The sequence below is a fragment of the Athalia rosae genome, chromosome 6 (genome assembly GCF_917208135.1).
Source record: "Athalia rosae chromosome 6, iyAthRosa1.1, whole genome shotgun sequence".
Classification (NCBI taxonomy): Eukaryota; Metazoa; Arthropoda; class Insecta; order Hymenoptera; family Athaliidae; genus Athalia; species Athalia rosae.
In genome coordinates, this window is record NC_064031.1 from 11,936,473 (window position 1) to 11,951,122 (window position 14,650).

Genomic DNA, 14,650 nt, shown 5'->3' on the forward strand with positions numbered 1-14,650 from the left:
ATGATTAATGCTGGAAGGACGATTGGTACCATAGAGTAATTTACAAAACAATTTCGTTTATTAAAAAGAAGAGTTGGCGCATCCGACGTCTGTGCCAGTGGCACCAAAATCCTGGCATATCGCCTTACATAAATACTGGACTAAAGGAACATGCCTCTGATAGCTTTACACTAATGGTAATATGAATGGGACAATCACAAAAAGGAATGAAGAATGCTCAGATATTTAGATTTACCAATCTGATATCTTGTGCGGTTTCATCCACAGGATACAATCGAGAAATTTTTGTTCAATGTAAGAAGAGCAGCAAGAAAAGTTGCTGCTGCTGCCGCGGCGAGAGTTACCATTATTGAGAAATCCAAATATAGGGAACAATTTAGAGATATATAATTTCACGTTGATCGTTCAATGATTGGGATGCCTGATGCTTCAAGAACTTATGTGTCTTTGAAGTATTGCTGAGATTCCTTGACATCTGGTTTCATAGTTTTTTGGCCTGGTTTCCATCCGGCAGGGCACACTTCTCCATACTTATCAGTGTACTGGAATGCTTGTACAAGACGAAGGGTCTCATCAACAGATCTATAAAGAAAGCATATGACTGTGTTACTCACCGCTCATTTGTTTGTTAACAAGTAATGTCGTGGTAATATGTGAAAAGGTATAGAAAATTATTTTCACCTTCCGACAGGAAGATCATTGACTGTGATTTGTCGCAGATTTTGTTTATCGTCGATGATAAATAGACCACGGAAGGGGATTCCAGATTCTTCATCAAGTACACCATAGTCACGAGAGATCTTGAAGCTTTTATCGGCGAGCAAAGGAATGTTCATATCGCCAAGACCTCCCTGCTTACGTGGAGTGTTGATCCAAGCCAAGTGACTGAAGTGTGAATCAGTTGAGGCTGCTACTACTTCACAACCAATTGCACGGAATTCAGCCACACGATCTGAGAATGCAACGATCTCCGTCGGACAGACAAAAGTGCTATTGAAAACAGGAGGGGAGAAAAAAATCATAATCAAGGCTCAATAATATCGGATATTTCCAACACGTGCTTTGTTGATATAATGCAAGGAAGATCAAAGAAAATGAATTGTGCTTGTGTCTACAATGTGACAGTTGCTTATAAGAACGAAAAGTTTTCATCAGAGTAAAATATTTGGAGTAATTGACGATCAATACTTACAAGTCTAATGGATAGAAAAACAAGATCAAATATTTTCCCTTGTAGTCAGAGAGCGAAATTTCCTTGAACTGGCCATTTACAACAGCAGTTCCTTGGAAAGCAGGAGCTGGTTTTTGGAGATCAGGGATCGGCATGATGAGGTATGTCTATAAATGATAACAAAAGACGAATAAGTACCTGTAATTTCCATAAACGTGACACATATGGATATGGGTGCTGATAAAGATTGAGATGTACAGGTCATGAATCAGCATACAACAAGTATGATATGATCATACTCCATGTAAACATTTTGCAGCCTAGGATCATTATCTTTATTCAAAACGGATAAGAGATCTCTGAGATGAGGTAGCATGGAGTGATCCAAGAATGAAAGTGCTGAAAAACCTATGTGCACTCACGCACGCAGGAGTACTGAGAGCAAAGATAAATTTGATGGTGAATCTTGTCTAGACATATGAGGATTAGATTCGAAGTTTAATCAATTACCCGAATTAGTAGCCATTATCAAAAGATTACATAATCATGTCAACTTTAACATTGAATGGGCAGCAGTGGATGAATGAATGTACATACATGTGTGATAGTACTACATTTCCGAATCAAAAACAATAAAAGTGTCTCATTAAAGAATCTGCAGTGAAACAGAAATACATTAACACGTTCTCAATGTGATGCAATATAATAAGGGTTCAAAGTTTTGTGATTCAACACACATACATACGAAAACTTATTAATGGTTACTACTACTTCATAGGCTGATGTAACATTTCTAGCAGGTTCCATTGGAAAACTCTATCAGAGTTTAATGTTGAATCATCACCATGACATGATTGATAATAATGATGTGAAAACGTGGCACAAGAAATTGAATGTTGTACTCAGATAATGTAATACTATGCAACGTGATGAGTCATATTCCTCACTTTAATTATATTAGCTCTGCCAGCTGCAGGTGTGTAAATTCTAAATCCACTGGTTAGTTGAAAATTAGGTAATTCAAGCTAAGAATTGAAGATCTATGCAATAATAGAGAAAAATAATGAGTTAGGACGTATACAAAGAAGTAATAACAAGAGGTGACTCAAATCGTAAAAGAATTTCTTGTTAGATATACTAGTCGATGCGGTCTAATTAATAACAACAATGAATTGTCCGTTTCATAAAGCTTACATGTGGTAATACTTGTGGTGGTAGCCTTCGATTCGGCGACCCTGAGAAGGAAATAATCGGATGAAACTTTTTACCAAGAAATGATACAGGAAAAAAAATTTCGAAGAAATGAACAACTGTAACGGTCACCGCGGAGCCGTGAAACAATCAAACGATTAAGAAAGAGATTAGCTACGCTGGACAAAGACAACAGCAGGAAAATCCCCTGCATCAATTTTGCACCTAGATTATATTGAATTGTGCGCAAATAATTTGCGTAATAATGATGCAGAGCTGCACTCTGGTATCATCTACTGCAGTTCTATTGCAAAGGTTGTATCTGAGACATTATTACGGATCAGGTCCCAGATTCCACGACTTTCGTGTAATATATGTCTACACATGTGAAGATCTTCATAACGGTACCACGAAAGATTCAGCTTAGCCTTTTGAGCTGGATAACTCTGATCCTTTCACATCGGCTACTATTAGAACGTGGATTACGAGACAGCGATAGTAAATCGAATATTTTAACATGAGTAGAAACAGATGAATGCTGGCGGTGGATTCGAGTGCATATGTGTGTCAAGAAAGTCTGGTTATATTTTGTGTAGGCTAAGAGGTTATTAACGGTAAAAAAATTGTTACACGAGATCACGTAAAACTTGGCTTACCTAAGATCGTGATGAACTTATTCCACTGGTGGTCCTTCGAGCTGTTGAGCACAAATGAAACGTCTGCGTGAGGCCAGTGCAAGTCGAACCGGTAGGCAGAACCAAGGTAGAATTATGGAGAGAAAGAGCGCTATGCGGCTGCGCAGCGAGGTTGGTTACTCACAAAAAAAACTAGCTTCCGGATATCTGCACTACCGATGTTGCACGGAAATTTTATAGTGGTTTCATCAATAAGATATGTCCAGCGGGATTACGTAACGGAAAGATTTATCCTTCTAAATCTTGGATAATTGCTATGTTTGAGGTGGGATAATTCTTGTGATATACTCCAAGATATCAGAATTTCAGAATTGGTTGCGGCTTCAATCCCATCTAGCGTTCAGCCCCTGAATCGGGTTGCAGCCTTGCCGGTGCAGTCTTTTATTCCTACGCGAGGTCACCGGTGGGGTACTTATTCCTAACCTAAGTCTGGCATGTAATTATAAATGAATTATAATAATCTAATACCTACTAGTTCATTTGGGTGGCCACATGAAATATTTATTCCATTTGCACCTTTGAAGACAGACCGGCACTATCCGTCATATCCGCTTCTAAGAAAAGGAAGAAATATCTGACAGCAACCGTACTGTCAAAAAAATGAGCAGACGCTAATTTGCAGATGTGTCCCTTTGTATACTGTGGCATATAAAACGGTTGCTAATTTTCCGAAACAATGAATTCGCTTTGTTTCTTATATCCCGACGAAATGCGGAATTGCTTGATTTATACCTTGCAGTAGATATGGGGGCAAAATTCGAGAACAAATCGGACAAGTGGGACACGTGTCACGTGATATCTCGCCTTCCCTATCGATTGGACCGCGTATTTCAAATTTAAAACATAGACAATTTGCTCCGCGGAATAACTACTCCAAGCATTGAGAATAGATAGTCCAAATACCTATTAATAATTTCTCTTACAGATTCACAACTAAATGAACAATGTCACAAATCGTCCAATACATCGTAGTTCGTCAAGATCTGATGAAAATCATGGGCTGGCCAGTCGGTGCAGTTATTGCTCAAGCATGCCACGCGTGTGCCGCTGTAACTCATTTATTCCAAGACGATATTCACATGAAAACTTATCTCGCTGACTTGGATAATATGCATAAGGTGGTTTTGGAGGTATAAATTAGAAAGAATCACAGATGCCAATCTTTCTTTCTAACCGTGGGATTAATTCTTTTGGTACACCGGTGCTGCCCGTAAATATACTCATAATGCAATTACGCGGTCACGTTGTATAATACTTTATGTAATTGCGTATGTAATTTTCATTTGTCTATCGCGGAAATAGCCATGCTTGGTTTAATGCAGAATTACCACATACATTATCCAACCTGGCCGTTTATTCATTATTTTGAGAGAATAAATTCTAAGACTGCAAATGAAAACAAACAAGATTCTGAAAACGAATCACTTCAAAAAAACAACATCCCCTATCTCAGCTCATTCAATTTCGTGTATATATATATGATTTCGTTAATGAGTATCTTAGGTTCGAACTTTGCTTGATTTTTACCACACAATTTTATGACGCAATTTATTTTTCTCAGGCCCCAGATGAGGCAAGTTTAACAGACTTGAAAGCGACTTTGGATCAAAATGAAATCAAGTACAAGCTCTGGATAGAACAGCCAGAAAACATACCAACTTGCGTCGTTGTAAAACCATACCCCAAACAAGAGATTCAAATGTTCTTCAAAAAGTTCAAATTATTCAAGTGATAATGTGTATATAGTGGAAAACAATCACCGTTTTATCATTCAGGTGCTCTTTAATTGCGTATTTGTGCCCCTAGTGACATGGTCTGCAGAAAAATGATAAAAATTTCTTTTATACAGTCGTATGGCTCGTTAAAACATAAAAGTTGAATAATTATTGTAATGAATAACACTGTATGATTCGCTGGAAATAAAAATATTCCGTACGAAACATTATATATACGAGAACAGAATTATTTCTACCAATTTCTTCTTAAATTTCAATCGTAGTATTTTTGAAGAGTAAAAAACGTATGATAAAGACCGAAATTGGTTGGTCAAGGGCCTCTGTACCGTGATAAATTTTTTTACGATAATTTTGTGACCCGATTCGAACTACTGTAGCAAAGATCAATGATGTGACTTCTTGTAATCTGAAATTGGGATTTAAGCAGAATATTTTAGATCCAGGTCTCTTGTTGCTGCATTTTCCCTTCTTGAATCACGCAATTCGTATCACACGAGTGTAAACATATACAAGATATTCGGAGCATGAAACCGACTGCAAATATTATACCATACCTTGCACATATGATAATCATATGCCAATGAATAAAATATTTCTGTATTACAGGGCAACACGTGATCTCGATATCCCAAGAAAAAATTGGATACGTGAAATGACGTACATGGAAATGTTTTTTTTTTCCGATTTTACGTATAATGAAAAATATCTCTGTTGTCCATTATACCGTACGTGTCACAAATCGAAATACTGCATCTGAGTATACGGAATATATTTGTACTGAGTATCAGATAAATATTTTATTAATACAGCGCGATTAGTTGAATAATCATAATAAGAAGAAGAAGAATAATGATAATAATGATAAGAGAAATAATAACATCAACAACAACAAAAACAACGATAATGATGTTAATAACCAAAATAATAATAACAATAATAACAATAACGTGGTGAAATGTATAAAAATGTTTCAAGCGTCACAGATTACATTATACATGGAAACTTCATTACTATGTACTATGTATGCGACGATAATATGGTATAATATATAGACATCTATCATATAAATATTCACGTGTGTACAAAGTCCTCTTGTCATATCATCATTATCAACATTACTAGATATAAAATTGTTGTTATAATTTTATTCAAATTACATGTAAACTTATACGTTCAACATCGGCATGGAAGTAATTCAATAATCCACATGGTATATAATCGCTAGAAGAAATACACTAATAATTTCATCCGCTTTATACCATTAGATCTTGCGACTGACGTTTAATGGTCGATGCGATGAAATAACCGTAAATAATCAGTTTTAATCTTTGAAAAATCGGAGTTGATCGTAAGACGCACATAGGTAATCTCCGAATGACATTAGATCATCGCATTCATCTTTGGGTATCGACGCGGTATTACGCGATATTTTGATCCAACTTTACTATCATTTCTATACGGGGCAGTATAATATTCAATTGCAAGTGAATTCATAATAAAATAATACCTATAATGAAGTTTATGATACTTGGCATGCATTGTATGAAATGATAATATTATTCCATTGATTACAATTATAATTTTGATGTGTATATTTGTACACCTGTGGTTGAAATTGGCTTACAATTAGGTGGTAGATAAGCTTATGGTGTTTTAATTTTTTTTCTATTCCACTGTATTTACTTATCACGTAATTAAATATGAAACAATGTTTCTTGAAGAATCTAAGAGTACATTAATTATGCTTAATTATTATTGATAATTTTCATCAATTACCTGCACCCTGTATGATTTTCTGCATGGCCTTTCCAATTTTATTACAATGTAATTATGATATCAGGTATATATCAAGTTTTATGGTGAAAGGTATCATTGATTATATATTATTATTATCATTATTATTATTATCATTATCATTGTTGATTTTTTTTTTATTATTATGTATGTACACACATGGCGGACGCTGCTAAACACTGTAAGTACATTTATTTACAACACTTATGAATAAGATGGGTTTTTATTTGTAATATTATCTTATTTGTTCGTCCGTTTAAACATTGACTTGATTAGTTTATATGTTGATAATAGGGTTGAATGATGCATTTGTTGAAATCATGAGAATACTATACGTAGTACCTGTTATATTTTTTTCTTTATGTCGAACTATATCAGGATTATCGGCAAATCCCCACAGTGCATTAGATTTCCTTCATAATATATCACTATACACTTTTTATCCCAGCCATTTCCGCAAACCGCTGTGTTTCGACTGAAATAAGAAAACACAAGTCTTTATAGGTATGCCGTAAGAGGTGCCTATATTAGGGTATGTTAGGGTATATTTAGTTTTAGACAGAAAATACAGTATTCACATATAAAATGTAAAAATACCAACTACAGGAGAATCACATGCACCCAATTAGTTAGTCATTTGTGAAAACAATTGTGAGACAATGAAAACCCAGAATTGACAAAAAGATTAAGTGAAAAACCAACACCAGGGTAAACATAGGGTGTGGGGGTGGGGGAGTGTTACTTTACCAGATCACGTTAGTTTGAAAGGAATTATGTGAATCACGTGAAGAGCATTATTTCTCAGTTAGATTTCCATTTTGGTCCGGATCTTCTTCCTCGTATTCTTCGTCCGGTTCCTGATCGTAATCCGTTTCTGCTGGTTCAGGGCCATCCGGTGCAGGACCCGGTGTACTCATCATTTCCTAATCATAGGAGGTAACAATTCCAAAACACAAGAATCAGTACTAAACTGATAGATAGAGATAAGAGGATAGCGTTATCAATTGTTAGTCCAAATCGGATCGGATAAATGTACTTTTTCTGTCATGCATCTATTTAGTAGTTTTAGTAACATATATCATTGATGAGAATCTGGATACCTTATAAAAACAGAAATAGTAGTAACAACACAACAATATTAATGTGACGGCGCATTAAGGGATGCCAAAAATTAAAAACTCGCATCCCTCCATTGAAAACGACGACTCGTTGAAAGTTCATTGTTTTTGTGAAAATGTCCATGAGTATCCTTCTTGAAAAGCAGAGATTGATGTACGTGAATTTTTACCTTGGGCGGTCTCCATCCACATCCGGGAAGCGGAAGACCATCGGCTCCCAAGGGGCAGGGGGCATCTAGTCCAGGAACACCCTGATCTCCTTTAGCACCTTTGTCACCTTTTCGCCCTCGTTTACCTAGCTGACCCTGAACAAATAACGCGAAGAGCACACTTTCAATTCGTGTTATTAAAAAACAATGCGCAATTATGCGGCGTGCAATTAGGCCAGGCATTACAAAAACTTTGTGCATTTTATGTAACTAGAACTAATAAAGATATACGTGAAGAGTATTCATGTACTAATAATTTGTAACACGGGCATACATGGGAGTTGATGTGCTGAAGCTCATTGTCAGATCGTTAATAAAGAAAGTATTTTTCATTTTTTTTTTCATCGGCTCATAAAAACCCTAAGAATGGTTTGAAAAATCTGGATTTCTCTTTTTCTAAATTTCGTTTTCCAATGTCAAATGTTTTCATCGATTCTTGGCTATTACAATGGTGACTTCAATGGTAGAATTCAGCTTGGCATTGGATATTTTTCCAAACTGTTGGTGACAGCATATTTTACATTCAAGATTTCATTGGCTTCCGGAAAATTAGCGTAATTATTAGAGAGCAGCGTAAATAATATTCTAACAATCGTTCAACTCTCTATTATTACTTCAGATAATGGATTAAATGGCCGTTGAATGATCTTTTCCTCATGGTTTACATTAAATAGAGGTCTCTATAATATAATGCAGCTGTCAAGTTTTTAACTGCGTTTTGAAATTTCAATCTGCTACTGGCGGTTAAACTCGGACAATAGCAGCGAATTCGAATAATTCTTATGCAGTGATATTTTTCACCATTTATATATTAATTTAAAGATACACGTAATCGATTCTCGGTTCAACTGCTGCACGATTACAACTGTGATAATATCACATATTGAAGCTACACTGAGTGATATATTGCTTATTTAATTAAAAAAATAAGTTCATTCAATACTCACAACCTCACCCTTGCCACCCTTTTCACCGCTTGGTCCCTATAATTGGCACGCAGCACAATGACAGAAAGAAAACATAATTTTTTAGTAGTGAACGTATGCCACAATGTGGGTGATATTTAGAGAAAGATTCTAAAATACTATTTTTTTTTTCTTTGTTAGATAGCATAACAAGGGGTTAGCGTAAGATTACAAGTTCGGCCTGTGTCCTTTGGCACATGCATGACAAAGGTAGAGAAAAAGAGTCATTAGGTTTTGCTGATCTAATTAGCTTAATTAAAGCTCGTCGCTTACAGTTTTTGCAATGAAAGTTAAAAATAAAACGCGCAATAGAAGAGCGCAGGGGGCGAAGAAGTTAAGGAATTATAAAGTTTGCAAAATTGAATATTGCATAATGTTAGTCGCCACTATACCTCGGCACCTGGAATCCCATCAGTTCCCTAGGCAGAAATAAGTACGAAGTTGTCACCCACGTGATAAATAAACTTTGAAATCATGACCAACAATTTATTGAATACAAGTAAAGCCAAAAAATGTTTTACTCACAGGTAGTCCGGGATCTCCACGTTCTCCTTTTGTTCCTGGTTCACCTTGTGCGCCCTGAAATTACATCCATAAATCCATTTTTAAATGAACATCAAAAGTATCTATCATTGAAAATCTCTGAGTAAATTTCAATAACCAGTGAATGTAGATGAAATTGAAAATAGTCGATTATGCCTAAAAGTTCTTTTTTTCGTTGAACCTTTTCGACTACCAAAACTTATCAACACTAAAATTAATGTAAAATGAAGAAATTTTGACGGGTGTCAACATTGAACTTGATTTGGACGATAATAATATATTATAAAATAAATAAATGTTAAAATTTTCCCGCTCACCTTCATGCCATCTAATCCTGGCGGCCCCTGAAAGTAGGGAGATGAAATGAAATCAAATTTAATGAAAATTGAAGGAAAAAAAAAATAATAGAAAGTGAGAGAAGAACGGAGAAAAAAATAAATGCAAAATGAAAATTTTCATTTAAATCGAAAATCTCATTTTTGCATTCTACCGGAAAATGTTTACATCCATATTTATAAGCGAGATTTCTCTTTTTTCCTATGCGTGGAATTCAGTCAAGCCAGAATAAAAAAATGTTATCATAGTAAAAAACGGATAAAATAATAAATTTTCAAGATACGATTTACTCGTCGATTGGACGATGTGGTTTTCGTCAAATAATTTGATTTGTTTCAACAATTTGTTTTCAAGGGGGAAGTAATAAGTATTATATGTATATCGTCATCAATCACGAAGCTGTAGGCATGCTTTCAAAATGACATGATCGCTAAATATGGCAGAGAGAAATATAAATATGTATATACATCTTTACGAAACCGACGATGAGTGGTACAGAGAAAAACAGCTATGTTCAAAAAATTTAGTGTAATCGTGGTCGCAGCAAATTAACACGTGTTGATTAAATTAGATGAATATCTTTTTTTATATATTTTGTCTCAATATGGTATAAAACTAGTCAATTTATATAGGATGACAAATTGTAGAGCGTATTTTTTATTCTTTTCAATGAATTTTTATAGTTAATATAACGGATATTGTAACAAAATGCAAAGCGTATTATAATATTTTACGTATACAGTATAATTGATACGTAATAAAAAATTTTTCCTGGCCAGGATGATGAAGCATTTTGTAGGGCATGTATAATGAAAGCAAAGGACACAGGCACATGCACATTCTGTTTATTAATCAGGATATCATAAAACAAAATTGTTAGTAATTTTTAGAAGTTCAAGGACATTTCTGGTTACGGAACGGTGCCTTAATTATTAACAAATATATATTATCTATATAATTATTCAATTTTTTTTTCCTTTTTCCGTTTTCTTTTCTTTTCTTTTTTCGTTTAGTCAAACAGACTAGGTAGTTGCTTGATAATAGATATATCATAACTTATACATCTTGTAAATTAATTATACCTTAGTGCGATATATATAGTAAATATGGTTACGTTACATAGTACATTAATTAATTATTACTCAATTAATTAAGTCGTGTTTATATTACAAATTCGTACGATTATTATATCGTTCGTATGACGTATATGTAAATACCTATATGTATATCAGTTTATAATAATAATATTTATAAATGCAGTGTCATAGAACTGCAATAATAATAATTATTGGCGGTTTAATCATGATCGTGTTATTATAATTAATGTTATTATTCATTATTATTATCATTATTATTATTATTAACGTTATTATTATTAATGTTATTATTATTATTATTATCAATTTTGTTGTCGCTGATGTTGTTGCTGTTGTTGTTGTTTTTACTATGGTAATGACCGTTGTCTTAAACTATGTTTAAGTACTTAAGTAACGATAAAACGTTATTATTATAATATAAAAGTAGCTAACATAATTACATTACTCCATTATCACTATATATATTTATTTATATAGGTATTTTAATAATTATGCATATATCAGAACACAATCAGCATTTGACTGGTTATTCACGTTATGCTGATATCGTATTGCAGAGATTTTCTTGTAGAATGACACGCCACACTTTTTTTTGCTCGCCTAGGATGATCTTTGTATTTTCATTGTCATAGGCGTTTGGAATGATTAATTACGAGAACAATTGTATGATAATTTGATCGGTATATGATAGGCCCAATGACGTTGGCAATACTTACAAGACAATCTCTGAAGTTTGATTCTACATACAATACGTATGGATTTCACGATGGAAAAATCATCGCTTCGGTATGATCCTTCCTTTACAATTCCATTTTGATATCGTTATAAACCTTTTTTTTTTAGTTTCATTGAAAATTTTTTTTTTTTTTTTTTTACAACAATCAGTTTAGATCCAAATTAACTAATTCAGATGGAAAAATTTACGTGTGTCGTTGTATGTAATTGGATTTCCATTATGAAAGTTGTCAAACTCTTCAACCGTAGCAGGGATGAAAGATTTCGTGATGCGGTAATTTTTCTTTTTCATATCAATATTTCATACGAGAAATTTAAATTCAGAATTCAACTGTTCGGTACGTTATAAAATTTTTTCCGTTCAGAATTTTGTATACGTGTATCGGAATCAGCTGTGACTCGCGTAATAAATATTTATCATTGATCGATCGATCCAAAGCTGAATTTACATAAACCGAATGCTTATAGCTAACAGCTGATTATGTGTAGTTCGAAACTGTCCGAGTTTTTATCATGTAATTTGCATCGTCGTGAAATCGAAGAACTATATCGATATGAAATGAGTCGGAGGTAGAAATGAATGACGCGGTGATCATTATTGTTCGTAATGATACTCACGAGTCACTAGAATGATATGGTAGTGTGATAAAATGTGATATGACGTGATGTTGAATGATATGATGTTATCATCGATACGTGAAATTTCAAAACGAGCAAATTTTAAATGGTATACCTGGAATATTATTCCTGTGACTTTACAATATTATTACCGCCGTCAATCTACATGATCAGCAGCCGCGAATCAACATTTCATTCGTTTCTGAATTATGAACGAATATCGGACGGACTACTGGATTATTACTATGTATCCCAAGCGTACGCGGAAAATTAAAGACAAAAAAATGGACATTTTTTTTTTTTTCAAACTATATACAATACAGCTGATTGGCAATTTATATCCGATATATGCGTATTAAATAATTTCGGACGATGCAGGACACTTATAAAATTCGTCGTACGTTAACGAGTAATTAGTTATCATGCCGTTAATTATTTCATAATAATTGTTAACATTATTATCATCATCGTTAGTATTAATATTAGGTATTTTATTTTTTCTGTTATAGAGACATTTATATTTACATGATCATTGAAAGTGGATCAGGAAAATAAATTTCAATTTTTACCTATTATTATTGATGCGTATATACGAATTCTCAAAAATTTTTAGCATTGGAAAAGAAAAGAATGAAGAGAAACAGGCATCGTAATTCTGTACGTATATGTACAAGTGTATTTATCCAAGTGTAACTGACGTTGGTCGTTTATTCCTATTCAAAATTAACAATGATTACCGGATGAATTTATTCCGTTCAAAATTTATTGATCGATAATCCGTTAACTAGATGGAATAAATTTCACGAAATACGTGTTTAAGTACGTTTCAAATTGCACGATACGTGGGTATAATAGTTGAAGTGTAAAATAATAACGATGGGAACTCTGTACCAAAAACCTTGATCAATATGGATCACAATTTTTAATTAATACAATGTCGCGCTTTTGTGAGATCAAATTTATTCAGGTTTTCCGAACATTAAAAAATTTTTGTTACCTTCTGTCCAGATAAAATTCTGTTTAATTTTAACCGAGTTTACTCATTTCGCGACGAGAATTTTAATAATAACCGAGGAGAATGAGAAATTCATGTATTCGGGAGCTCAATCGTTCCAATATAGAAAAATTGAAGCATTTTTTTTTTCTTTCTTCTTTTGCATACTGTATAAACCTTCGAGTATTCAAATCGTCGAAGGCTACGAAACTCGGTCCACATTTGCTTTTCTATTCAACTGGCATTGAATTTTTGTTTTTTAATAGAACCCGACTTTCTTCTATTAAAAACGAACAGTCTCAATCGATTTAGCTATCTAATTTAGCCTAGCAGATTATCGTACATATACCAAAAGAATGATACAAATGTGCAAAAATTATACACTTGCGCAATATCTAAATGTAATAATAATATATATGTATATGTGTATTTTAATAACCACAAGTTAATTCCTAACTTTCTAGTTTCTTTTTATTTTAAACTGCAGCACAATAAAGGAATAGATTTTAGAAAAAAAAAATCATCACCATTTCCTAAAAGGAAGAAAATTCTGTGACTTTTTGTAACTACGAAATGATTACTGTTCGTGAACCAATGAGATGGATGTAAGATTTTTTTTTTATTCTGAAACATCAGTTTTGGTGATGTTAATAAAAATTTGTTGCTTTACGAATTCGACCAACGATATTCAGAGTAGCCTTTAACTATCTAAATACGTTAAAAATAGTTAAAAACTATAATAATTTCGGCGATGTAATTAAGTACTCGAGGGCAAGGCTCACTAATTGTCGGATGTATTTCGCATCGTACAGGTCTTAAAGATTAAGAAAAAAAAAAGAATATATCGTATAATATAAATAATCTCTTTATATAATCCTTATCGACGAAAATAAATTTGAATAATTTTATGGTACATCAAAACTAGTTATCCGCGACAAAATTCATCGTTAATTGTAGATACGTACAATAACTCGATTTTGCACAGTAAATCTGTGTTGTACAGGTAATAATTTAATAATAGTTTATAGCTGCAGGATAAAATTATATGCGAGCATTTTGAACGAAGAACGATTTATCCAAAAATGAACGAATGAGGAAAAGAACATATAAATATGCAATTAGGTATAATAATAATAATAATATTAAAATCGCATGAAGAAGAAGCTATAGACGAGGTTGTGTGCGTGTCTGGGAGTCCCGCGCATGGTGTGCAGTAGGTCGTAGGGGTCATTTTAGTGTTGACCTTTTGTTCATAGATTTGTGTTAGTCGTTAGTCAACTAGATCGATCCCCACGCGCCAACCTGTTTTTATTTTAAGGCCACTAATTAAATATAATTTTGTTAGTACTCGCTATTGTCAATGCAGGTGCTGCCAATAGCGAGTTAGGTGCCAATGTTTTTAATTATTAAGCGTGATACGCGAAATTATAGTACAAATATCATGAGAA

At 33.6% G+C, this 14,650-nt stretch overlaps 3 protein-coding genes across 32 annotated transcripts in view; 1 reads left to right on the forward strand and 2 right to left on the reverse strand.

The window, feature by feature from the left end:
* Positions 1 to 39: 39 nt before the first annotated feature.
* Positions 40 to 3,157, reverse strand: LOC105690557 (peroxiredoxin 1). Of its 2 annotated transcripts, XM_048657210.1 has the most exons (5): positions 3,019 to 3,110; positions 2,366 to 2,406; positions 1,193 to 1,338; positions 682 to 990; positions 40 to 582 (listed from the first exon to the last, which is right to left on the reverse strand). In XM_048657210.1, exons 3-5 carry the CDS (start codon positions 1,324 to 1,326, stop codon positions 438 to 440), a joined length of 588 nt encoding a protein of 195 aa, XP_048513167.1. In that variant the 5' UTR covers positions 1,327 to 1,338; positions 2,366 to 2,406; positions 3,019 to 3,110; the 3' UTR covers positions 40 to 437. The 2 variants fall into 2 exon arrangements, with proteins under 2 accessions (XP_048513167.1, XP_012263837.2); XM_012408414.3 differs by lacking the exon at positions 2,366 to 2,406 and having other exon boundaries at positions 3,019 to 3,157.
* LOC105690558 (putative peptidyl-tRNA hydrolase PTRHD1) lies at positions 3,030 to 5,002 on the forward strand. 5 transcript variants are annotated; one of them, XM_048657211.1, is made up of 3 exons: positions 3,030 to 3,168; positions 3,983 to 4,187; positions 4,619 to 5,002. In XM_048657211.1, exons 2-3 carry the CDS (start codon positions 4,002 to 4,004, stop codon positions 4,787 to 4,789), a joined length of 357 nt encoding a protein of 118 aa, XP_048513168.1. In that variant the 5' UTR covers positions 3,030 to 3,168; positions 3,983 to 4,001; the 3' UTR covers positions 4,790 to 5,002. The 5 variants fall into 5 exon arrangements, with proteins under 5 accessions (XP_048513168.1, XP_012263841.1, XP_020710687.1 ...); XM_012408418.3 differs by lacking the exon at positions 3,030 to 3,168 and adding an exon at positions 3,243 to 3,465; XM_020855028.2 differs by lacking the exon at positions 3,030 to 3,168 and adding an exon at positions 3,243 to 3,460.
* A 916-nt stretch (positions 5,003 to 5,918) lies between these two features.
* LOC105690611 (collagen alpha chain CG42342) overlaps positions 5,919 to 14,650 on the reverse strand; it is a 121,099-nt gene continuing 112,367 nt past the window's right edge. For 18 of the 25 annotated variants that reach the window (XM_048657201.1, XM_048657203.1, XM_048657186.1 and 15 more), the window contains 7 exons: positions 9,740 to 9,766; positions 9,405 to 9,458; positions 9,272 to 9,298; positions 8,862 to 8,897; positions 7,876 to 8,010; positions 7,335 to 7,510; positions 5,919 to 7,062 (listed from right to left, as the gene is read on the reverse strand). In XM_048657201.1, coding sequence (XP_048513158.1) covers positions 7,382 to 7,510; positions 7,876 to 8,010; positions 8,862 to 8,897; positions 9,272 to 9,298; positions 9,405 to 9,458; positions 9,740 to 9,766 — 408 coding nt within the window. In that variant the 3' untranslated portion in view covers positions 5,919 to 7,062; positions 7,335 to 7,381. Of the gene's footprint in view, positions 7,063 to 7,334; positions 7,511 to 7,875; positions 8,011 to 8,861; positions 8,898 to 9,271; positions 9,299 to 9,404; positions 9,459 to 9,739; positions 9,767 to 11,319; positions 14,505 to 14,650 lie in introns of those variants that run through there. The other 7 variants (XM_048657195.1, XM_048657187.1, XM_048657188.1 and 4 more) reach the window with 7 other exon arrangements.

Coding starts and splice junctions, on each gene's coding strand:
- LOC105690558 (XM_048657211.1), top strand. CDS start 4,002: ATGTCACAAATCGTCCAATACATCGTAGTTCGTCAAGATCTGATGAAA. Junction 4,188..4,618: donor TGCATAAGGTGGTTTTGGAG/GTATAAATTAGA, acceptor TATTTTTCTCAG/GCCCCAGATGAGGCAAGTTT.
- LOC105690557 (XM_012408414.3), bottom strand. CDS start 1,326: ATGCCGATCCCTGATCTCCAAAAACCAGCTCCTGCTTTCCAAGGAACT. Junction 991..1,192: donor TTTTTCTATCCATTAGACTT/GTAAGTATTGAT, acceptor TGTTTTCAATAG/CACTTTTGTCTGTCCGACGG. Junction 583..681: donor AATGATCTTCCTGTCGGAAG/GTGAAAATAATT, acceptor CTTTCTTTATAG/ATCTGTTGATGAGACCCTTC.